The 26,265-nt window shown below is 33.5% G+C and overlaps 1 protein-coding gene and 1 pseudogene across 1 annotated transcript; one reads left to right on the forward strand and one right to left on the reverse strand.

Moving 5' to 3' along the window:
* The first annotated feature begins 1,329 nt into the window (after window positions 1-1,329).
* On the forward strand, window positions 1,330-20,350 carry LOC132727764 (scavenger receptor cysteine-rich domain superfamily protein-like). Its single transcript, XM_060713342.1, has 10 exons — window positions 1,330-1,734; window positions 3,150-3,258; window positions 5,183-5,338; window positions 7,204-7,335; window positions 9,570-9,731; window positions 9,949-10,128; window positions 12,179-12,329; window positions 15,252-15,442; window positions 17,685-17,847; window positions 18,100-20,350. The coding sequence occupies exons 1-10, from the start codon at window positions 1,405-1,407 to the stop codon at window positions 18,278-18,280; spliced, it is 1,755 nt and encodes a 584-aa protein (XP_060569325.1). The 5' UTR covers window positions 1,330-1,404; the 3' UTR covers window positions 18,281-20,350.
* Window positions 20,351-22,441: 2,091 nt separating this feature from the next.
* On the reverse strand, window positions 22,442-24,109 carry LOC132727765 (tubulin alpha-3 chain-like; annotated as a pseudogene).
* Window positions 24,110-26,265: the final 2,156 nt, after the last annotated feature.

A 26,265-nucleotide genomic window follows, 5' to 3' on the forward strand; every position in this document is an offset into this window, starting at 1 on the left:
TTGTAAATCATATGTCTGAAATACGTTTGAAACAAAGTCATTGTTAAAGTTTCAAGGCCGATAGTGGTATCACGGTGCATATCCATATCGGTAACCTCTGCGAAATTTACTTACACACACACGTACAAAAAGATAGCCTCTTGTTTCGATGCATTTATTTGACCGCATTTTTCTAAATTTAAAGCGAAAAGCGTTTATTCGGAGAAACAAATAACCTTTCAAGTAAAGGGTATTGAAAATTTTCAGAAGTCAGCAATTGTCTTGACAATATGACACGGTACACTATGTGAATTTTATCAAGTGGTTTTGCACTACTAAATTTATGAAGTGGTACGATGACGTCATCCGCACATTAATATTGTTAAAAGGCCCCCCGCCCCCTGAGACTTACTTACGTATAATGTTAGATAATATGACGCATTTAAACAATTGATTTATTACTTCTACACATGAACCATACACTTATTTCACATAAATCAATTTATAAATTTAAAAATGTTAAGTTAAAGTTAATGCATGGCAAATGTTTAGGACAATAACTGAAGTTTCAAATTTATTAATTATTCAAGAATTTTCAGTACAATGATATTATAAAGCGTCATTTTCATGATCAACGTTTTAAGACACCCGTGGGTAGTTAAACTGATCAACTATAGTATGAATTTCGTCTCGGACACAAGCGCCTCATTAATATATAATCATCTCATTAACGCTGAGAATTAAGCTGGGAATTAACTACAAATATTTACACCTGATATCAGTGTAACTGGATCTTTGTTGGGCGTATGTGTTTGTCTTAAACGCAGCGTTCCCAGGACTTTTTTTTTAATCGTACGCAAAGAATTACTCTTTATATCAAATTGGTTTCTTTGAAGTTTAGTTATAGATTATATTTGTGCAAATACAATTTTGTGGTGTTTAAAGTGTTTATAGGTATTGTATATTTTACTGTACACAGTATTTTACTTATATAAATGTGACAGACACTATAAGAGTTTCGTGGATGTACATAGTTAAAATATCATCAATGTCTTGAATAAAATATCAGAACGACGCATTGGTTCCGCATGTTAAGAAAAGACCTTTACAAAAAATGCTTTATTTTTTAGAAATAATTTAAGATGCAAAGTATTGGTACATGTATAATTTACGGGTTGAGTAACCCGTAGACTGTTTGTACGGCCTGATATTTTATCATCTCAGGACATATTAGTAGACAGCATAATTCACACATCATTTAAGCATTCAATATAACATAAAACACTGTTTGATGTGTTACATCTATAACATTATCTTGATTTTTTTTCTTTTTAAGTTTACTCACACTTTTATAAAAATTGGACTATTTTGCAAGGTTCAGACGGGAAGAAATTGGATACATTAATCTGACCAATGTATTAAAAGATGGCTAATGCTCTAAACCGTCAGGCATACGTGTCTAGTTTGATCCTCATTATATTTTTCCTGGATGGAATATATGCTGAGGAAGTTTGCGGTAATGCAGATTTGAAGACGGTTCTCCAGACAGGACTCAGCGAATCAACTTACTGGCAGTCAAAGACACAGGATATTGTACAATGTGCAAAACTTTGTATACGACAGAAAATGTGCAATTCAATCACATACGACACTCTGAGTCGTCAGTGTGAGTTGAACTCTGGTACTATGTCAAACACACCGACAAGGAGAGGAGCTTCTCTTGTGTATTCGGAATTCACCTGGTGGCCATCGAGTGTAAGCATTTATATTTGTTTTATTTTGATGAATAGCATTCCGTTTCAAATTTCCAAACTTTGTTAAACAAACAAAGCTTATTTTCTTTCTTTCCTTGTTTGAAAAATATTGTACGGATAAAAAAATGTAACTCATGGCTTCGAAAAAGAATGGTTAACTCGTGACCACAATTTCATATATAAACAATTACTTAGGACCTAGAAGATAAAAAGGGCAAAGAAAAAAGCGACAAAAATTAACTCGCCGCAAAGAAAAAAAAAATAAACAAAACTCACTTACAAGATAAAAAACAAAAGAAATAGAAAAGAAAAACGTAAAATTTTAGCCAAGAGTAAATAGAAAAAGATTTTATAAATCCATTTTTTTCCCGGATTTGCACCCGTAATTTTGTCACATTCCTTAAAATATTTTTCCACACTTTTGGCATATTTAGTGTTTGAAATTTTTTTGTCCCAATAGAATTGCAGTATTTCAAACGCACCATAACACATTAAATTTGCTAACTCGAATAAATTTACTCATTTTAGTAAATCGACAGCTTATAAAAATAATTTAAAACACTAAATCGGTACGCCTTGCTAGTCCAATTTAAATTTGTAAATGCATACTAATAAACACTAACTGGTTTTGCTCAACATACCCTTTCTAATATCATGTCCTTCTTTGAAAATTCTCTATAATTTTGTCATCATTTCCCATCATTTTCTTTGGAGAAATTTGCCCGTAAATAAATTTGATGCCGTTTAAAGTGTCATCGCGACATAACGAATTGATATTGCGACAATGAAAACTGGCAACGTGGTACTGCGAGACGACGCTCGACATTGCTGAGGCGGTATTTCGCTTTGCATTGTTTAGCTACGTAACACATTTTCGCAATGTCTTTCTGCACCCTGAATGCGACCGAGGACATATTATATGGCACGATAAGGACACCCTGTTAATTATGTTTTTTTTTTTTTTTTTTGTTTGTTTTTTTTTTGTTTTGTTTTTTTTACATTTCTCATCTTTTAACAAAATTTTTATATCATTGTCAATGTTTGTTTGTCTTTACAGACTTTACAGACTTCGAATACCATGCCTTAGCACGTGTATTCTTTGTTGATTAGTTTGTAGCAATAATTATGTCTAACGCCATCACAGTTCCCATTGCTTTTACCAGTGATATGTTCCCATCGCTTTTACCAGTGATATGTTCCCATCTCTTTTACCAGTGATATATGTGAAGAAGTTGAATGTTACTTGCAGCCAGTACCTAATCTCGTAATTCTATCAAGTCTATTAATGTTCAAAACCTATAGAAATGTAAATGATTTTTTAGCGATAAGCTTTATTCTTTTACATCATATGAGTATATAAGTGACTGTACTTATGAAATAATGTGATATTATAAATGTCATTTTTTTACATTTAAGCTGGATAAAAACTGCTATAGCAGACCTTGCGATGTATCTGAATCTTGCATTCCTGGAACATTATTGGCAGGATCATCGGAATGCTCATATAATTGTTTGCAATTTAAACGTAAGCATATCTCGCCATGTTATGTGTATGTTATGTTTTTGTATGTATTGTATTGCTATGTATTGCTATGTATTGCTTGTGGTATGACCGTATGTTATGTAATGCTATGCTAGAGGTAGGGGAGGGGTAGGGTACGGTTTGGAATGGTATGGTTATGGTACGGTATGATATGGTATGGTATTGTCTTGTTATCAGTATTGGTATTGGTAATGTATCGGTATTGGTATGGTAGGGTATCGGTATTGGTATGGTAGGGTATCGGTATTGATATGGTAGGGTATTGGTATGGTAGGGTATCGGTATTGGTATGGTAGGGTATCGGTATTGGTATTGTAGGGTATCGGTATTGGTATGGTAGGGTATCGGTATTGGAATGGTAGGGTATCGGTATTGGTATTGTAGGGTATCGGTATTGGTATGGTAGGGTATCGGTATTGATATGGTAGGGTATTGGTATGGTAGGGTATCGGTATTGGTATGGTAGGGTATCGGTATTGGTATTGTAGGGTATCGGTATTGGTATGGTAGGGTATCGGTATTGGTATGGTAGGGTATCGGTATTGGTATGGTAGGGTATCGGTATTGGTATGGTAGGGTATCGGTATTGGTATGGTAGGGTATCGGTATTGGTATGGTAGGGTATCGGTATTGGTATGGTAGGGTATCGGTATTGGTATGGTAGGGTATCGGAGTTGGTATTGTAGGGTATCAGTATTGGTATGGTAGGGTATCGGTATGGTAGGGTATCGGTATTGGTATGGTAGGGTATCGGTATTGGTATGGTAGGGTATCGGTATGGTAGGGTATTGGTATTGGTATGGTAGGGTATTGGTATGGTATGGTATCGGTATTGGTATTGTAGGGTATCGGAGTTGGTATTGTAGGGTATCAGTATTGGTATGGTAGGGTATCGGTATGGTAGGGTATCGGTATTGGTATGGTAGGGTATCGGTATTGGAATAAGTATTGGTAAGGTATACCGTCCTGCCATGTTATGTTAGATCTCTGTTTTGTTATGCCATTACTAATGTTATGTTATTACTTATTGTATGTTATGATATACTATTATATCCCAATATGCAAATGTACAGTTACATACCTACTACATGTAATTATTACACGGTGGTCCATTATTGCAGGAATGTTCAATAAGCTAGATCAAAGCCGCTATAAAATTGCATTACTTGTAAATTCCTCAATAGTTCTTTTGGGGTAGTTTGTGAACAATAAAATGGGATAGTTCAACAGTCTACTATATTTAACTATTACGTTATTAATTGATTTGCCAATAGCTCACACATTTTCATTTAACTCCGGTTTTGACATATTCTTGACAACCGTTTCTATGATAACGATAATATTAAAAGTGGAACAAAATGTGTCTTACCAAATTACAACGACAAAGTACGTCATGTGTAGGTTTTAACATTTCATAAATATTCCCGTTCGCTTTATATAAAATGTACGAATCTTTGCTCATAAGTATTATATAATTTTTCTTTTTTATTAAAAAAAAACAATCTTCTACGGAGCCCTGTTTGGATCACCCAATTTTCGCTGGTATCTCATACGTGTTGTTCTTTACCAAAGGTTAGTACCGAGAGGGCGGCAACATTTAGGAAATCAGAATAGGATTCCGTTGTTTAAGGACTATTTATGTTTGGACTTTTTAATATGAGTTTAACATAAAAAGTCCTAATCTGCCTGAGCGGGAAACAAATTCAGTTTTTTCCGGTGGGGTGATCTCAAAGATTTTCAGAGGTTTTTTTCTAACCATGCAGATATGTTGTGTAACATAGTTACATGTTTTGAATAAATTAATTTACTCATATGTTGCCGAATAATCAGAATGAGCCTTAGATAAATTTATTATGTCTAGATTCTGAATTAATGACATCATTAATTGATATGACATTTCATCAAGGTGACGTATGCCCACTTCCGCCCTGGGGTGTTACCAATGGAAGAACTGTTGGGTCACAGAATACTTACACGTGCGAGAAGGGTACAGTTGGTGGAGGAACTGCTACGTGCTTGCCTTCTAAACAATGGGACAAGGATATCACACCAACGTGCACGGGTTCGTTGATTTTATCACATTATACATGTATATAAATATGTCAAATCGGATCAATGTATTTCACAACATCCATAAATAAAATTCTTTCGTGGTTTGTTTTCATGTATGTTACTTATACAACCAATGTCGTTATACATACACTGCTAAACCTTGAACAAATTTATCTATGAAGATTTTGTCTTGTGTAAGTCTCTAGTTTATTGGGTAGTAGTATATTTTGCAATGTATTTTTGTTTACAATCAATAAAACAAAAAAACTTTGACATAGTTATAAAAGTCTTTCTTAATCGTCGATTATTCCAAGCATATTAAAATAGTATAGTATTCGACGTAATCAATTTCGGAAAATACGTAAAAGAGAAATATTGGAACAGTTTTTCAAAAAAATATTCGAATATATTAGGACATGGGAAACGAATATTTGAACATTAAATTTCTTATTCGTTCCCGGCTTTAGAAATATAAGATAATATTACACTTCTGTATGTACCCTATGATGGAAAAGACTAATATATATACAATGTTCAACCTATATTTAACACTCACGAAGCGAATTCTTGTATGTTTTTCTTTCTTCAATTTCCTTTGAAATTTCCATAGTTATACTTTCACGTTTATGTCAATGAAATGTGTATGATGATCATCTGTTACTGGTATTTACAATAAAATGTATTGTTGTTGTTGTTGTTACTGCTGTTATTATTTATGGTAACACAGACCTTCTATTACTCTTACAGACATGAAATGAGCCGCGTCACGACAAAACCAACATATTGGGTTTGCGACCAGCATGGATCCAGACCAGCCTGCGCATCCGCGCAGTCTGATCAGGATTCATGCTGTTCGCTATCGGTTTCTCTACTTGTTATAGAGTTTGTAAGCGAACAGCATGGATCCTGATCAGACTACGCGGATGCGCAGGCTGGTCTGGATCCATGCTGGTCGCAAACCCATTATGTTGGTTTTGTCGTGACACGGCTCAAATCGTTATTCGTAGGTAAAGTTAACATATTTGCTTGAAATTTAATGCATAATTATATTGATATTCGTGAGTTGTTTTACAGCTGGGACGTACGTCAGTATATTAAAATATTGATATAGCTATAAAGTATTAATCATGCATTTCAATATATCGGCCACTTTTTGTATCTTAAAATGAATTGATCTACAATGAAAGGTACAGTTAACTCCGTCTATAATGGTACTCAAGGGACCGCTAAATTTGTATCGTTATATGTAAATTGTAAACTGTATAAATTGTAAATTTAGTAAGATTGCTTTTAATCGTAGAAATAAACAAATGAGTCAAAATATATAATCATAATCATCCTCTTAATAACTCATTGGTTGATATAACATTTGTATTGTTTTATATAGATTGTGTGACTATACTTGTGTTGTGTAAATATGTTATTTATGTGCACAATGTACATGATGTACAAGTGAAATAAATGTTCTGTTCTGTTCTGTTCTGTTCTATATCTGAATATCGTTACATCCGAGTGGCAACCAATTTGAAAACAAAGAGTGGGGACCGCGGCAACAACAGCGGTATATCGTAATAAGTGGTATATCGTTATAAGCGGTATATCGTTATAAACTGTATATCGTTGTAAGCAATATCGTTATAAGCGGAGTTTACTACATCTGTCTTTTTGCAATGAAATTGTTATCAAATAGGATATTGTTTAATAATTTGTGTAATATTTTGAAACTACGCGTTTTTCAATTTCTCACGTGAGATGTAAAGAACTGTGTAACAACTATATTACATAAAAAGAAATGAAAAACATAACGTTCTAAAGTTTTTATGAGGCCTTATAAATTCTATGTCATTATTTGTGAAGATTAAGATGTATATTTAGATATCCATGAACATCCGTGCGATGATAGCTATAACCCATGTCCGCTTATCAAGGGGAGATGTTCTACAGATGGTCGGTGTGAATGTGGCCCCAACAAAAGTTACAACACTTCGATAAAAGAATGTTTTCTTGGTAAGAAATACGTTATTTTGTTTTCTTAATATCAAATTAAGAATCCGTCATAGAATAAGTCAAGGCAACAAGTTTCGTCTGTTTCCGAGTTTCATAAAGATTTTAAACAACAAGAACTCTTGTCAACTGACCCAGTGTTTTTTTTGTTTTTTTGTTTTTTTTGTTGTTGTTTTTTTTTTCACTAAATAAGAAAGAGGCCTTAAGTAGCCACAAATTTCGCTAAAACTTCTACTTTGGGAAGTAAAAAATCTGGTGTTAGTTCAAATGTCTGGGAAAACTGCATGATCGTAAAGAAAATTTCGATTGGGAACAGCTCTTTTCATAGAATGCTGTTATATAATGTGAAAAATCACTGTCAGACCACTTCCTCTATACATGTAATATACGGAATTTGATGAATACTTTTACGGACTGGCTTATTTATTATTGCCTTTGCGCCTTATATAACGTAGTAGAACATATTTAGCATAGAAATTCTCTGCGACTGGACAATACGGGTCAATGTTGTTACAATGTAAGTTTGCGCTGAACATAGCGCCGTCTATAGCTCTCTACGACTATATATGTCCAGAGCGTAACGGTGCGCCGTAAGTGGAAGGCAAACTTCAGTAAATATGCACATTAGAAAGTTTTACGGTCCTGTATGCGAACACAAACATATGACAGAAGGAACGGTAATTCTTTTCATGTAAATTAAGGCAATGTATTATTTTGTTCAAATATGGTCATATTATTAAGTCCTCTTCTTGATCAATTTGAATGTATACTTTTTAAAACACTTCATTTGAGCCGTGTCATGACAAAACCAACATAATGCGTTTGCGACCAGCATGGATCCAGACCAGCCTGCGCATCCGCGCAGTTTGATCAGGATCCATGCTGTTCGCTATCAGTTTCTGTACTTGTAATAGGGTTGGTAAGCGGACAGCATGGATCCTGATCAGACTGGGCGGATGCGCAGGCTGGTCTGGATCCATGCTGGTCGCAAACGCACTATGTTGGTTTTGTCATGACACGGCTCATTTTCTACGTAAATTGATTAATTTTTCATAATAAATTTCATGGTTTTGACTTTTTTGGTAATTATTATGAAACGAATTTTCGCCTAATGATTAATTCATGATTTTTTCTTTTGTAAGAAATTTTGTAGTTTTCAGTTCATTGAATAGCATCGCTGTATATTTACTTTTTTCCTATCCAATATCAATATGGTGAAAATAAAAATGCCACCTGAACTAGTAAATTAACCTTTTACGTTCATTTAGGCTTATACATTTTTAATGTACATTGCCTGATGGGAAATAAGACATGCATACGGAAATTGCAAAAATCTATAAAATAAATTGATTGTCAAACTGATATATTCTATGGTGCTACCCTATATATCTTCTATCCTAGATATATTTTATGCTACAAATATCCTATATAACCTTTGTTACAGTTGTACATTTGTATATCATGTCTATTTTATATCCTATATGTTATATCCAAAGTAATATCCAACTTTGTTATATCGTACCTTACATCCTAACTATGTTATATCTTACCTGTGTTAAATCGTACCTATGTTATATCCTACTTATGTTATATCCTACCTGTTTTATATCCTACCTATTTCATTTCCGAACCTATTTTATATCTTAACTATGTTATATCCTACCTATTTTATATACTAATTATGTTATATCCTAACTATGTTATAATCTACTTAAGTTATATCCTACTTATATTATATCCTAATTATGTTACATTTCGGAACATAAATACATAAACTATCTGGTATCTAAATAACTAGACTGGCGCAAACTCCTGTTAAAGGATCAAACTTCTATTTGTATGTCCTGAAAAGACGTAAAAATGTAACAAAAAAGGTTTTACGTAAATAATTTGTCACTCCAATACCTGGACAACACATTACTAAGTCAGTCCAATTGTGTGCGAAAACCAACAAACTGCGCAGTAATTCTGTAAAAGTAGCCCTATCGGAACTATTTATTAGTGCGTGTGCTGACATGAATGATCTCTGGTTTCGGTATGTTTGCCTTGGTTTAAATGTAACGACAAAAAGAGTAGTCTGCACATTAGAAAAAATAATATGGCTCAATTTTTTATGATCTTACATTCTGGTGATTGCCATCCCAAACATTCGGTTAAACTTATAGACTTCAACACCCCAATTTATCTTGCAGGAAAGAAACTATATAGAGCTATTAATTAAATTATTGTTAATTCAGATTGTGGCGCTCCCCCAGATGTATCAAACGCACAGTTGCTGGGCAACGAAAACACAAGAACTTACCAGTGTGACCCAGATCACTTCCCTACAGCTTCATCTAACGCCACACTGACGTGTACAGAGGCAGGATGGGTACCAGCCAATAACTTTTCTTGCTTTAGTATGTTTTTACTTTATTCTTAAACATTTTTTTATTTATTTATTAACAAATGTTTTTGTGTATTTATTTTTATTGTATTTCACGATCTATAATTGCTGAGATAAACTATTCTATGAATCATTTAAAACTTCAAGTTAGCTTTAAAATATGTTTAACTATATGTTTAACTATGCGTTGATATCTAACTACCTTACTTTATTCTATAAACAAAATAAAGCTTGTGGTGAGCCGAACGAAGTTTTCGGAGCTTCTGTGACTGGATCCGGACAAGTACGGCAGTATGTCTGCAATACTAATGATGCTCCACATCTATATCCCGTACCTGGTACGGGCGACGGTACTATAACTTGTGATGAAAATGCTTTAACATGGACACCCGGAGGATTTAAGTGCGGAGGTATTTATAACTTTATAACTGTAAGCGATAACATGATGTAACAAAAATCAAAATTTGATGATAAGTTTGATAGATAAACAGTTCTTAAAGAATCAATTTTGAAATTATACATTTTAACTATAATATTTTAAGTTTCCGAGCTATTTTCAATCAAAGGTGCAAGACATCTTTTTAAAAATAAAACTCGCAAACGTCCTGGCTCATCTTTTGTTATAAAAATAAATAATAATGGCAACACAGATCTATGTTCCGGTCCCGTTTCCGCTACAATTTTCAAAAATGTTAACAAAATATGAAATAATAAACATACATACTTCAACTTCAACACGTATAAGTGATCTTCAAAAGTATTTACAAGTTTAGTGTGATAGATTTATCAGAATATTACGGACGTTACTATGGTATTATCGCATAGTTGTGAGGTTTTCCTTTGTTCTTTCTAACCCATTATACTCAGTACACTTCAATGAGCATTTCAAAACTGTATTGATATATAACAGTACAGTTTTTTCATTGATTCATATAGGATAAAAACTCGACTGTTATATATCGGTCGGGTTTTTTTCGCACCTTGTATATATCAATACAGTTTTTTCATAGAGGCTCCAATGGGGCAGTGGTAACGACCATTCCCAGTAGCAAAATAAAATAATAAAATAATAAAAAAATGAAATCAATAAAATAAAATAAATATATAAATACAATGAAAAATATAAACATAGATAATAAATGGAATGAAAAAAGCCCTTTAATCTTAAATCAATCTTGGTAACAGTATACAATCCGCCTCATATATTGGATGTCTTTTGTATATTTTTTTGCGGCAGCGAAAACAACTTGAAAAACTGCCTTATGATAAATAACTGTAATGTAGCTAACGATTAATTTATTTATTTGTTTCTATACAAAAAAAGAAAACATTATGCCATTGCGATAAAACAGTTATAGTATATGAAACTCGTTAGTTACGGGGGTATAACACTGGCTGGGGCGACATCTCGGGATGTTTCTGCAAAAAAAATTGTCTCGGTCAAACGGCCTCGCCATTTTTTAGCAGAAACACCCCTTGATGTCGCCCCAGTCAGTGTTATACCCTCGTAACTAACTCGTTTCATATACTATAACTATTACTTAATTTGCTCTTTTCAATAGTCATGTTGCAGAAATTACGTTCAATCTGTATTATTTCCGGAATATTTATAGATGTGTGGCGAGGTGTTCCGAAAGCCGATTAAGCATGTAAAGTCCTCTAGTTCACGGATCGAATATATAACGTATGTTTGTCTAATGTGACATATTCGCTTGGTCAAATTCAGAGAAACTTGTAGTCACATAAGTTACAGGTTACAAGTCATAAAACTAAAAAATAATAGTTAAACATTATATAAGAATTAAAAGCGTCCACTCAATAGCGGAACCCTTACACAGAAGCACAGAAACCACACATGAAAAATGCATTCATAAAATTGCGTACGAAAAGGGAACAATCACTCGTTTAAACACTTTTTTTTTCGTTTTAACAAATTTCTTTGCTCCCAAGAAAATGATATAAGTTGAATAAAATAATCCTTCAATAAATGATAAGGTGATTGCAAGTGAAAGGTATTTGAGCCGCGTCATGACAAAACCAACATAATAGGTTTGCGACCAGCATGGATCAAGACTAGCCTGCGCATCTGCGCAATCTGATCAGGATCCATTCTGTTCGCTTACCAACCCTATTACAAGTAGAGAAACTGATAGCCCATTATGTTGGTTTTGTCGTGGCGCGGCTCATTTATTTTTCGAAATAAATCATACACATTAAATTGTGTAGAATTGCAATAAAAGATACAGTTATTCCGTCACTACATTGTGATTTTTATATGCTATACTTTTGTAGTGTACTGAATAGATTGACAAAACCAACGGAAAAGAAATGTTTACTTTGTGTTGAAGCTTACTGCTTTGAAGCAAATTTATTGTCATGTATTATACTTGTAGAATAAAAGTTTTGATAGATAAACACGGACACAGTATCCTTTTTAATGCGAAACGCACATTTTTTCAGGATTAAGATTGAAACCAAATCATCCAAAAATGCAAGACATTCCGCACTGTGGTTACCTGGAGTTTTTCCACAATAATGAGTGGAGGGCTGTTACACATGAAGATTGGGATTGGAGAGCAACTAAAGTTGCGTGCAATTCTTTGGGCTTTAAGTATGAGTTTCTTTTTTCCTTCTTTTTCTTCGCCTTTTTAAATAAAAAGTTATTGGTTTTCTAAACAAGGGGTAGGACTTAAATCATGTAACTCGGTGTTTTAAGCGAGAACAACGTGTAGTCTATGAATAATTGCGTCAATATAGTAAGAAACTTCAGTAGTTCAAATATCAACACGTATGTTGATTTTCTTGAAATGTTTGCATAAGGTTTCTGACCAGAACCTTGACATATATGTTTACTAACTGTAGCTTTTACTAGAAAGACGAAAATATAAAATTATTGAAGGAATGCAAATGAATGTGTCCCGTTTTTATGTCGATTTGCAGCAATTTGTTTCGGTTGTTGAGCTTCACAAACAATTTTGCATCACTGGAATGATAATGTTAGAAAGAGTCACAAATATACAAAATTGTACACAATTATACACAATCGTACACAATTATACACAATTAGACATTTACAACCATTTCAACAAATCAATAGTGCGACTAAATCCGATTCTTTTAAACTTTAAGACAATGAAAGTGTAGTTTGGGTCAAGAAAACTGCTAAAGATTGGCATGAAAACATCGGGATCCCTTCAATAACATTTTTGTAACATATTTCCCCGTATTTCCAATAGTGCCTATACAGTTAGTAAACAGGCTGGGTACTCGTCATATACTTTATACAAATATTCCAAGAAAACCAACATACCTGCTACTCCTGAACTTTTACGGGAAAATGCCGCCATTAGCCATAGACTACGCTTAAAACACCGAGCTACAGGATTTAGGTAAACCCGGGTAGATCTATATTTTCAAAACTTTGAAAATTAATTGATACCCGTATAGAAGGATCTAATCTCCATTACTATAAGCGGTATGGACATACTCTTACTATCAAAGCAAATCATTTTTATCTTCTAAAATAAGACTATAGATTTTCTGTTGACAGTCACATGACTGCCTCTTATCCATACTGGTTATATATCTACATTGCATTTTAATACACATTGGATATTTAAATGTGGTGTTAAAATAAAAATTGTTATTGTTTGATACTTTGTAAGTGCCAATACTTCTATACAACTTAGTTGTTTGGGAAGTAAATAACTACTAATAAGCAGACAAATATTAGATTCTGTAAGCATGTTTTATGAGAAAAACAACAAACTCCAAACAGTACGGTACTGGATGATCTTGATAGATTACTCTTACATGTTATTTGGAACGATCGGTAAATAACGGCAAATGTTTCTTTCCCCATTAATACCATGTAAAGAGATCTTATTGACTACAATATTTATAGGGGTTCTATTAATTTTGGTTTTTCACATATATTATTTTAACTTGATAACAATCGTGATATTTACATATCTAATATTTAAGATTACGATCAATTTTTGATTGGTTGGTCAGCATGTAATCAACATATGCCTAATCTAGAATATTATTGTATATATATATACAAACGAATATCATTTCATGCTTTGCTGTAATATTATAAAACCTTAGAATTAAACATAATGTTAATGTATCTTGGCCTAGTAAGATATTTAAATATCTAAATAACAATTAAGGACAAGAAAGAATTATATAACATTATGAAATATGTTAAAGATATTTTCACGTTAAGAAACAATACCCTAGACAATAATACTGTTTCATAGAAGTCGAAATTATTTATTAAACATATTAATACTTAATATCATGTTTGTATGCCTTTCTATTACCAAAAATATCTGTCCTTGTCATGCAAGTATGGCCAAAGGCCAATCTGATTAAAATCAGCTTTAATCACGCACCGCTACATAAATAAGTAGATCTGAACTTTAGTCAGATTGGGCCAAAGGCATTTCTCATGCCAATTGCATATGAAGTTTGAAACCTTGAAAAAATCGAAACAATCACTTTATAGGCCCTTTCATAATCGCCAAGGTATCTGGGATTATGTTAGCCATAGTGAGATAATATAACAATATTTTAATGATTTTCATGTTTTCAGATTAAATTTATAATGCTTTATTTTGTATTCTAATAATCATGTTAATGCTTTGATGTTTTTATATAGTTTGGTGTTGCTGAACAGAATTAATGAAATTAAAGTATGTGAGAAGTTAGCAATCAGTGAGCTAAGCACTAGCATTACAATTTATATAGGGCTAGAATGCTCAGCTAGCAGAGCAATCTAGCGGGACATTCATGAATAAGGTTTTAAAAAATGCTCCGCATGAATGCTCAGTTGACGGAGCATTTCTAAATACAGTGTTAAAAAGCGCTCTGCTCAAATGCTCAACTGGCTAAGCAATCTAGCGGGACATTTCTAAATAAAGTGTAAAAATGGTCGTCTTGGATGTTCAACTGGCAGAGAAATCTAGCTGAGCATTTTCCGAAATATAGTGTAAGAAATGCTCTGCTGGAATGCCGTGCAGGCAAAAGAATACACTATTTATCGTCTTTCTTAATTTCGGGACCATACGTTACATTGTAGGTGCCATGATGACCGCCATATGAATAAATCTGCGGATGTTTCTAAATACAAAATTTTACAATTTCATGTTAAATGTTGAATTCTTCTTATGCTGGTGCTCGGGGCGTGAACAGTAGCTTGCACATTCCAGTACTTTCAATGAACAGGCTCAATCAAATACTGTTGGCAACATTTTCAATTGTTTTGTTTTGGGTATTCTTTATGGATTTCGTGTTTTTCTATTTTGTTTTGCGTAAGAAATAAACATTGTATTTATTTTGAAGTATACGTCCTCCACCGCTGTTTCGAATCCGAATTGAAATTTATTTAACTGACATTAGTATATACAAAACTATATAATCCAAGTGTCTCCTGAACATACCCATTCGACCATGTTTATTTAATGTGTTTTTTTCTTTACTGGAAATAAGAATATATATTTTTTTTAAAAAAAGCAAAATATTTCAGATTTGGAGGCACATTTCACAAGGACTGGTTTGATGACGAAAACCAACAACGACTTACTAAAGCCTATAAACTAGACAATATAGCCTGTACTGGAAATGAAGCTAGCCTCGAACTATGTCCAAATATTAATCCGAAGGATGGTAACATGGATAAAGAGATTGCTTTGACTTGCTTTGATTACGATATCACAGGTGCTTCATTTCACATTGGCTCCGCTTGCCTTTATTTTATTTCGTTTGAGTTTTTTATAAGTTGGCTTATTGTTCATCTCTTGAATTACAAAAAAAAAGAAAATAAGGAGCTATTACTTCGCCAAAAATCAAAAATGTCAATTTCCATATTTCGACACATTTGTACAGAATTGTTCTGTCGGATCAGCAATAGCACAGTCAGTTAAGTGATTGCATACTACATGAGAGGTCTGTTGTTCGATTTCTACTGTTGTCATTATCTTAGACCTACTCTTGTTTTATTCTCTGCAGTATTTTTTAATGAAAATGGCCTTGCATAATTGTCTACACGGATATGAAGCAACTTATAAATACTGTTTTATCTTGATTTGTTTTATGTTTTATGGCATTGAAATGGCATTTATTTATTGCGAATGAATTTTAAATAATAATTCTTAAAAAAGAGTATAGATTACCAAAATAAGTGCAAACCATATTAAAAAAAAAGAACAAAATAAAAAAAAACAATCATAGCTTCAATAATTTTGAAAATATAAATGAAAAAAAACATGGACATACGTGGTCACGATCTTACAATACGTAAGACATTACAAATTCTGAACCTGTAGTTTACCCTAACTTTCGCGAAAATCGTAATATCATTTGAGCCGCGTCACGACAAAACAAACATAATGGGTTTGCGACCAGCATGGATCCAGACCAGCCTGCGCACCCGTGCAGTCTGATCAGGATCCATGCTGTTAGCTATCAGTTTCTTGACTTGTTATAGGGTCTGTAAGCGAACAGCATGGATCCTGATCAGACTGCGCGGATGCGATCCCTGGTCTGGATCCATGATGGTCGCAAACGCACTATGTTGGTTTTGTCGTGACGCGGCTCATAATCGGCTAGATGTTCCAAATGTCAGTTTGAGATTGGATACACTGAGACAGGGAGCATGGTGATTTTTTAATAATAATAGAAGCGTACTTATTACCCATAATTTTACTGCACTTCCGCCAAAATTTTCAAAACCATCACTTTGAAGATACTCGTGTTAACTTAATGTTCGCTATGTGGACAGGCCCTTCAATCTGAGAAGAAAAACTTGTTGCAAATGCTAAGTTCGATGCCAATACTACGTGAAGTTTAGTTAAATTTAGTTTAGTTCGTGTAATACAAGGCATTTTGTCAATTCTGTGCATGTTTTCAAATTTGAATATAACAAAAGAACAAAGCTTTAATTATTTTTTGCAAACTTGTTTACTTTTGAATCTCTGATTGGATTTTTCTACCTTAACATTGGAAGTTGTAACGTTAGATTAGAACAAATGTTCCGAAATTGATGTGTTATCTGGCTGAAAATATTTCATATTTTGTTAACTTCACTTCACAAGTCAAGTCAACAATATATTACTATTAAAAACATTTCAAAATTTTCATAAGTCTTGATGCGTGCTGCTGTAACAGCCTTTCATTACAATGCTTGGACAGTTGTTGACGCTGCCCCCCGGCCCTTTCAAATCTATCCTGATGATGAAGCGAGAGTACATTATCCGCCATGTTTATCTAATAACTCAATAATGTAAAAACATATCGGGGACACGATTAATTTCTTTATTTACTTATATACAATATGTAATCTTAATACTGACTTAGCTATAACACAACACAATGGAACTAGCTCACCACGACTGACTTGTGTCTTTTTTAAGAGACTTCTTGTTAAGAAAATTAAAAGACGCGGATGCCAATCAACAAGATGTGCACGTGTATAAGATTACATTAACTAAAACATCATTCTAATGTATTAAACAAAGGAAAAATTAAGTGTATAAAATTAAGTTACATAATTATGATATAACAGTAATAGTTAAGTTATAAGAACAGCACATATAATATTTAATTTGGACACACTCTTACTGATAAAAGTATATTGAATTTTAAATGAAATTACGCTTTAAAGAAATAAAAATGTAGGAATAATATAATGGGTATTTTATGGTGTTATTACAACCTTTTTCGGACCATTGTAAGTAAACAACCATTGTTCAGTACTTTGATACTAAAATCTCATATGAAATTGGACCGTTTAATTATTCAATTATTCAAAGAAAAACAAAGACATAATTAACTTCCATGCATGTTTAAATATTTTACAATAAAGTCTACAAGGGAAAAAGTATCTGATATGTGAATAGTTAATTCTATTTGTATACTGGTATATCTTATGTATAAAAAGTTATGAACATTACTTTTGTAGTGCCTGGCAATGTTGAACTTGATTCTGGGCCTGACAGAGGCGGAATCCTAGTGCACATTGCCACTGGAAGTGGCTTGACTACAACATATGGTAATGTGTGCGGGGAGGGCTGGAGCGATAGAGAAACAAAAGTCGTATGCAGAACAATGGACCCAATTTGGCAGTGAGTATTAACTTCTTGGTCATAAACAAGCATTGTTCAGATAAAGATTACCGTAGTATACAGTTGATATGTCACAATATAAGATTACGTTATGGAGCATATTGAAATATGTACCCCAAAAAATATTATAATGTAAACTTCTTTGTTATGGTATATGCAATAATAAAAACTTTTATGGTATATAAGATAATGTAAATGTTACATGTTTTTCGTGTAAAGGAGAAGTTATGATGTGAACTTTACATATTTTAGACGTTACGGTGAGTGTAAAGATAACTGCGGTGTAACTCCAAAACAACCTTATCAAACTAACTACATCGACTGTGATGGAGACGAGCCACATCTGTTTTATTGTGAAAACAGGGGTTGGGGTTACACTACAGACTGTGACGCTAGTAAGCTTGTAAAGGTAGAATGTGAACCCAAAAGCTAGATGTTAGGTTTATAGTTTTATATTATATATTATCTGCCTTCATCGCGACAACTGTTGTCTTTTTGGCGTCACTACGAAAAATGTCAGGATTTGGCATCAATATGGCAACTGACGTGTTGGTTTGGCATCACTACGGCAACTGTCAGTACGATAACTGTCGTGTTTGTTTGGCAACACTACGATAACTGTTAGATTTTGGCAACACTACGATAACTGTCAGGTTTTGGAATCACTATGGCAACTGTCATGTTTCGGCATCACTACGGCAACTGTCTGGTTTTGGCAACACTACGATAACTGTTAGATTTTGGCAACACTACGATAACTGTCAGGTTTTGGAATCACTATGGCAACTGTCATGTTTCGGCATCACTACGGCAACTGTCTTGTTTCGGCATCACTACGATAACTGTCATGTTTCGGCATCACTACGATAACTGTCAATTTTCGTCATCACTACGGCAACTTTCATGTTTCGGCATCACTACGGCAACTGTCTGGTTTTGGCAACACTACGATAACTGTCAAACTTTGGAATCACTATGGCAGCTGTCATGTTTTGTCATCACTACGGCAACTTTAAAAACGTTACGACAGAACGACTGCACATTGCTTTCATTAACAACTGCTACCATTATTTCACCGAGACGGATGTCAGATATACAAATGTACATTGTTATTGCCTTTTTTCATATATTTTTGTGTGAATCAATGTCTTTTGTCCTTTTATGTTATTGAAGAAATTCCTTAATTTATGCCCTTTAAGTTTGTTCAGTTGAAAATACGATAATCTTTAACTGATGGTACGTTATGAATCATTCCAATCACGAAAATTTATTAACGTTATAAATATGTATTTATAAGTCTATCAATTATAAAGGAAGAAATTCTTTAGGCATTTTTTTCGATTTTCCATACACATATTACAGGGTTTGACAAATTGAAAATTTTACTACTGTGATGTTCTCGTGGACTGAATCACTTTCATTGTAATCCTCGACCATTGGGCTCGCAAGAAACGGTATAAGGGACGCCAATATTCTCATTCATGGAGATGTTAGATTGAATGCAAATGTTTTAATCAGAACATGAAACAAATAAATTAAGATGTAAAGAAAAAAAAATATTTGAGCATATTTTAGTTTATATACAAAACAATGCCACTGATTTTGTGTATTCACTATTTAAAAGATCATGTAACACAATTGTTTATGGTTTTATTTCATAAGTATGATGCTCAAATTAAGATTTGCCAATATTGTAAGTTCCAATAAGCATTATTTATCAAGATATTACCGAATTTAACATTTTATATAAATAAAGGGAGGTAATTCTATAAATTCTAAGTCAAATTTTCCAATAAGAAATGAATGCACATATTTTAATGTTTATATATACAAATATTTGCAGTACATATTTTATATATTCTCCGATGTTTGAAACTTGTTTTATTTGCATAATTATATACATATATAATTGTAATAGTGGTATACACACAGGGCCTCCGTGGCCGAGTGGTTAAGGCTGAGTTGAGATCACAGGTCCCTCACTCCTTTAGGATCGATCCTCACTCGGACCGAATATATCATGTGAGGAAGCCATCCAGCTGACTTACGGAAGGTCGGTGGTTCTACCCAGGTGCCCGCTCGTGCCTGAGGGTACCTGGGGTCTTCCTCCACTAAAAAAAGCTGGGAAAAAATCTCGGCAAGACGCTATAGGATGGCCCGACTTGAGTGTACGGTAGCCCATATGGGCTTTCCGGCGGCGACCTTAAATAAACGCATAAATAAAGTATACACACAGGTACAATATCAATCGCAAAACATACAGGATCTTTAATTAATATCTGGTGAATAATTTATCATGGATCATATATATTTTAATAGACAAATATCAGATATGTATCATATTCTTAAAATGTATAAAGAACAATAGCCAGGTAATAAATGCAAGTTTCCAAAATATGTAAATAGTATACATACTTTCGGTGTTTTCAATTTACACAATCGTTTTAGCTAACTCTGTCTTGATAAGTGTTGTGAAAAAAGTAATAAAACTTATTTAGAAGTGCATTTGTATGCGGATTTGTATTGTTATTTTTTATTTTTGTTGTTTTTTTTTTCAAAAATTCATTCCCCCAAAGGTTTTGAAAACCCAACAAAACCCACTTCATCAAACATAGGGGATAACGTCGTCAAGTGCAAAGCTTAATTTCCCGGTTCCCCAATTAAAATTTGGGGGTTGGTTTAAATTAAAAACAAAAATTTTTCTTTTTGAAAACAAAAAAGCATCCTGTTTATCGATAGAAGTGGGCTAAAAAAAGTTCGCTTAAAACCGACCTTATAAAACCCAAAAATTGCCCCGGGCATGAAAAAAACCCAAAATACGGGTTTTTCGAAACCCGCATGGATCCCGACCAAACCTGTGCATCCGCGCAGTCTGAAAGGAAACCTGCTGTTCGCTTTTCCAATCTAATTTTAAAAAGGAGAAAACTGAAGCGAACAGCAAGGAAACCCCGATCAAGACTGCGGGGAATTCCCCCATAGAAAATTTCAAATATTAAAATTTAAAAAATATATTTTCTCCCCGTTAGGGTTTTGTTTTATATAAAAAATTTTGCTAATCCAACATAATCAGTAAATGTTTAGTTTTAAAAACTAATTTTTGCAAAACTCTTTTTACATAAATAATATATAAAAGGGGCACACTGATTGTAAAATATTGAAAAATTTTTCCCTAAAAATAAAAATTTAAAAAAAAATTGTCCCTTTTGTTATTTTTTAAATTTTTTTTTTATTTTTTAAAGCTCAAAATTGCAGCCCTGTCGCTTTAAGCCATACTGAAAAAAAAATTAAAAAAAGCCTTCAAAAATTTTTAAAATGAGGGAAAAAAAAATTTGGTCCCCAAGCAAAGTTGTCAAAACAAGTTGAATAATACAAAATATTAAATTGTATATTTTATTTGTTTGGTTTGTTTTTGATTGGGGGGTTTAAAGTCACAAAAAGACACGTAAAAGGGTCATTTGGGGGACGTTTTCCCGCTTTACTGGGGGGAGGAAGACTTCAGTTGCCCTTTTTCCGGTGCATTAAATTTTTGGCAAAGAACGGGCACTGAGAGCAACCAAACCCAGTTCCGGGAAAAACACTAGCTTCCTCACATGCAAAATAAACCAAAATCCTGTCGGGATTCGAACCCAAAAGCGGGGAAAAGGGCAAAATGGGGTTTTAAATCAACGACCTTAAAAACCCCACGGCCCCGAAAAAGCCCCCTAAAAAATTACAATGTTAAAAATTTACCGATTTTGCTCAGAAATGAAGAAATTTCCCTAAAAGGAATAAAAATTGCCCTAACCTAAAAGCAACACTTGGGAATTGATCATAAAAAAAAAGGGTCTTTTTCGTTTTTGTCCGTAAAACAAAAACTAAAATTTGGAGTAAAAAAATTTCAAATAATTTTTTTGAAAAAAATTCGTAAATTTTAAAAGACAAAAAGACGTAAGTCTCTTTTTCCCGGTTTTTCACTCATCCCAAAAATTTTAAAACTTGACACATTTAAAAGAATACTTGGATAAAAAAAATTCTTCTAAAAATTTTCTTTAAAATTTTTTAAAAAAAAATTAAATTTAAAAAATTTAAAATAAGTAAAACTTCTAAATTTTCCGTTCTCAAAATTGTTACAAATAAAAATTTCAGTTTAATTTAATCCAAAAACTTGAAATGAAAAATAAAAGATCTCCCCTTTTTTGTTTATTAAGCTAGTCATAAATTTGTATTTTTTTTATTGTGAAAATTAGTGAAATTTTTAAATGTTATTTTTCTGTTTGGTTTTTTTGTTATAACCAATTGACATATTATAAAAGCCCTTGGTTTAAAAAAAAACTGAAAAATTTAAAAATGAAATGAAACAAAAATTTTAAGGGGAAGGGGTTAATTTTCAAAAATTGAAACGAAATTTAACATTGAAAGGGAAAAACCCAAAAAACATATTCAAAAAAAACCAAATAGTTTTCAAAAAATTTATTTTTTTTTATCAGAAAAACTAAAAACGGAATATTTAAAAGGTAAAGAATGTAAAAAATTCCCCTTGTGTTTTGCGGGTTTTGGAAAAGAAAAAATTAGCCAAAGTCCCAAAAAAAGTTTAATTTTTTAACTGTCCCTAATATTACCTCCCTCTTCTTTCGCCCTCACACCTCAACGGAGTCCCTACACAACTTCCTCGTAATCCTTCTCGAAGAGCAGCCAAATCCCACGAGCCCTGGAGAATTCTCCCTCCTCCATACCCTCCCAACATACCAGTGCAACACGCTCTCTTTGCGTACATCAAGTCGAATTGGTGGATCAAGACGAGCCCAGGCCTCGGCGATGGCAGTCGGTTTGCTCTAACATGCACACGGCAACGCTGTACCTTGGCGAAAGATCACCACCTGGTACAAAAAAAACAGTCTTGGGTGGTTTGGTAGTTGATAAACCGACCCCTTTTTGAACCCAAAAAGTGGAACACCAAAGTCCGACAAACGGAATGGTTCTCTTGTCCTTGAAATGGTTGCAATAGCGGCGTTAAACATCCCTTGGTACAACATCCCCTCGGTACAACCATCAAACATGCCATGTAACTGTGCCGTGACGTGGAAACACCATTCACCAAAACTGGTTTTGGTGGGTTTGAAACAAGCGTTGGTAAATTTTTGCTACAGATAGTTTTTTCATGGTAGGCCCTTTTCAGCAGAGAAAGACAGGTCGTAGGTGGGCAAAAGGGAAAAAAAAGGGTACGCGGGTAGGTAACCAAAAAAATTGGTCCCGGAAAAAACCCGTCAAGTCGAAAAATTAAAGGGCGCCCCCCAAAAAACTCAAAAAACGCGGAAATTGAGGATACAAAACTTGACCAAAAGTCTGTTCAAGTTAGTGGGGGGATGTTGGTCTTTTAATGTCCCAAAATTTTTGCGGCAAATATCCCTAGAAAAAGCCCTTTTCAAAAACCCTAAAAGGCGGGAGTCAGAGTGTTCAAAAAATGGGAAAAGGGGGGGTCCCGGATTGAGGGTTTTATGGGCCAAAGACGGCGTAAAAAAGATCTGAGGAGCTGGAATAAACTGCAAACTCCAGTTTGGATTTCTTTCGTAGTCTAAAGACAGGCGTTCCAAATAAGAAGAGAGGTGAAAGCCAGAACCGGGTAACCACCACCGAAGGATTTGGTAAGATGAGGAATCCCTGGAGACCGGTACATTGGTCAGCCCAACTTACGAATTTCTGTCGAGAACCAGGTCCACAATTCCTTACCAATGGTGTTACGTACCACGAGCATAAGTTGTTGGCGGCCGTCCTTTCCTTTCCGGTTACAGCTGTTCGGGATGGAAACAGTTTGTCTGTATGTTCCGGTTCGAACCTCATCTGCAGAAGAAAGGAATCATTGTCAAAGTCTATACGATTCAAATTTGCTAGATTTCCTTTTGTTTTGGTATTTTTATTTTTTAAGGACATGTCAAAATAAAACTGTACTACAGTCAATATTTTCAGTTAAAGTGCATATATGTTTGAGTGAGACAAATAAAAAAATAAGCCGGTTGAGATATTCTCACTTACCGACAACAGTAGGTTCGAGGTCAACAAAGACGGCTCTTGGTACATGCTTGCCAGCTCCAGTCTCGCTGAAGAAGGTGTTGAAAGAGTCATCTCCACCACCAATGGTCTTGTCACTTGGCATCTGACCATCAGGCTGGATACCGTGCTCGAGACAGTACAACTCCCAGCAGGCATTACCGATCTGGACACCGGCCTGTCCAACGTGCACGGAGATACATTCACGCTGGAAAATAGAGGTATAATTAAATAAAATAAAGAGTAATTATTATTGTTATATGTTTTAAGTAATATCAGAGCGATGTTATAAGTTTCCATACCAATAAATCTACAATTTATCAGTTGTTAAAATGAAAATTTACCTATCATACTAAAATTATTTTCAGCTTGACGTTGTTACACTTGTTATTAAGAAAAAAAACCCAAAAGCTTATCGTCTTATTCCGATCATGTTGTCATTCTTGTTTTACTATATTGAAATGTGAAGTTGCAACGTATGTGGCTGTTTATGTATAATCCTATGTATAGTCCTTTGAAAGAATAACTTTGTATGGTAAATGCCTATAAAATCTATTTTAAATAACCATAAATTAAATACCATTTTTTAGGAAACCTTTGTTTTGTTTCATTTCACTGTTAACTAGGTGTTCATTTATATTTATATCTATTACAAGTAGAGAAACTGATAGCGAACAGCATGGATCCTGATCAGACTGCGCGGATCAGACTGCTGGTCGCAAACCCATTATTTTGGTTTTGTCATGACGCGGCTCAAATAAACATTGGTTGAGATGCGTGTAGGTATTTATAATTATTTCTGTATATCAATATATCATTGTGTTTTCTTTTTTGATTTAGTCATTCGATTAACTATACTTTAAATAAGGCGTGCTTGGTCGGTATGTGTGAACCAGTTCTTATACTTGCATGATATTATAGGCTACAGATTAAACAATTAAATTTATAAACACAAAAAAAGGATAAGCGTAATACATGCAATCTGTATATTTATATAAAACATTTTTATTCACTAAGTAAAACATTGTTAAATTTGTAAAATGCATTGTTACGCATAAGTAACTTAATCATTAGACATAGTACAAAATCTTGTAAATCTTCTATAATATAACTTAATATACTTATAGATAGTACGTTTGTGTACTTGTATTTACAAGTTTGTTGCCATGGACACATTAACCTTTAACTTGTTCAAGCTCGATGTATTCAATATATTAAAGATATCTGTTTACTTGAGATTATGCTAATCTAACCGGTGCATTCTTCTCCTTTCTTTACTTCACTCTTCAAATAACGAAAATTAACATAAAATCAAATTCATTAACGAAAAACGAACCAAGTGTCACTCGTAAATTCTATTTGTAATAGAATATTTGGTTTCAATTATACGAAATAGATCTTTAGTCAGGGGTGATCGCGCATGAGATATTGATTAGTTTGAAGATGTTTGTAAAAATCGATCAATATTGGGAGAGTGATATGACTTTGTACTTATATGACTGGCTTTGTTTGAAGAGTTGAATTTTATTGGTATATTGATGTTTAGTGATAAAACCATAACAATAAAATCTCGACCGAGAATTCAACAACGACATGTCAGACAAAAATGTTATCAATACACACTTGACAATTCAAATAGACCAACAAAATTCCAGTTATTTCAATTTTTATATGATAAAATAAATTAATTTGACAGAGAAACATTTGATGCAAAATATTAACTGACAAAAGGCCAGTTCGCTTCGGTTTAAATCGTTGCATTACGGGCTGAGACTTGTATGGCTTTAATTATTTATCAATACCTATACAGAACAGAACAGAACACAGTTATAGTTCGATTAATTTTATTTACGTTGAATATTTCAATTAAGTCGAAAGCGATGCCTGAATAATGTATACCTATTTTAGTAATATTTAAATAATGAGATTACTTAGAGTAAAACAGACACATCTAAAGGAAAGAGAACTTTATCAAATATGATAAATGCGAGAGAAATGTTTCGTAAATTATTATAAAGTTGTCATAAGGTATTTTAATAAATAATATCAAAATAAGCTGTCTGTTAACCATGTACTTATAAAACACTCATTTTTTTAAGTTCATGTGCACTGTCTTCCGGGCTTTAAAAATGAAAGAGAGAAAACATCTAGGTAAAACTTGAAGAATATTCCTGACTGTTTTAGAAATAGTTGAGACATTACAAAATATTAATAACGCATTTGTTATGTGACATATCTATGTTTGAACCTTGACGGAACATTTTGGTCCAGTGTTGTATTCTTTTATATATCGATACCGGTGAAGTATAAATCAGTGAGCCTAGATACGTTGTGCATGATTGAATATCAAAAATAAATCACCGAAAATGTTAAAGTTGTAATTTCTATGAGTTG

This window comes from Ruditapes philippinarum, unplaced genomic scaffold, assembly GCF_026571515.1.
Source record: "Ruditapes philippinarum isolate M1 unplaced genomic scaffold, ASM2657151v2 ctg5137_1_1_1_1, whole genome shotgun sequence".
Lineage (NCBI taxonomy): Eukaryota > Metazoa > Mollusca > Bivalvia > Venerida > Veneridae > Ruditapes > Ruditapes philippinarum.

What these genes read in the sequence shown, in the direction of transcription:
- LOC132727764 (XM_060713342.1), top strand. Translation starts at nt 1,405, where the DNA reads ATGGCTAATGCTCTAAACCGTCAGGCATACGTGTCTAGTTTGATCCTC. An exon ending in GATAAAAGAATGTTTTCTTG is followed by an intron (nt 7,336 to 9,569) that starts GTAAGAAATACG and finishes TTGTTAATTCAG; the next exon opens with ATTGTGGCGCTCCCCCAGAT. An exon ending in TGCAATTCTTTGGGCTTTAA is followed by an intron (nt 12,330 to 15,251) that starts GTATGAGTTTCT and finishes AAAATATTTCAG; the next exon opens with ATTTGGAGGCACATTTCACA.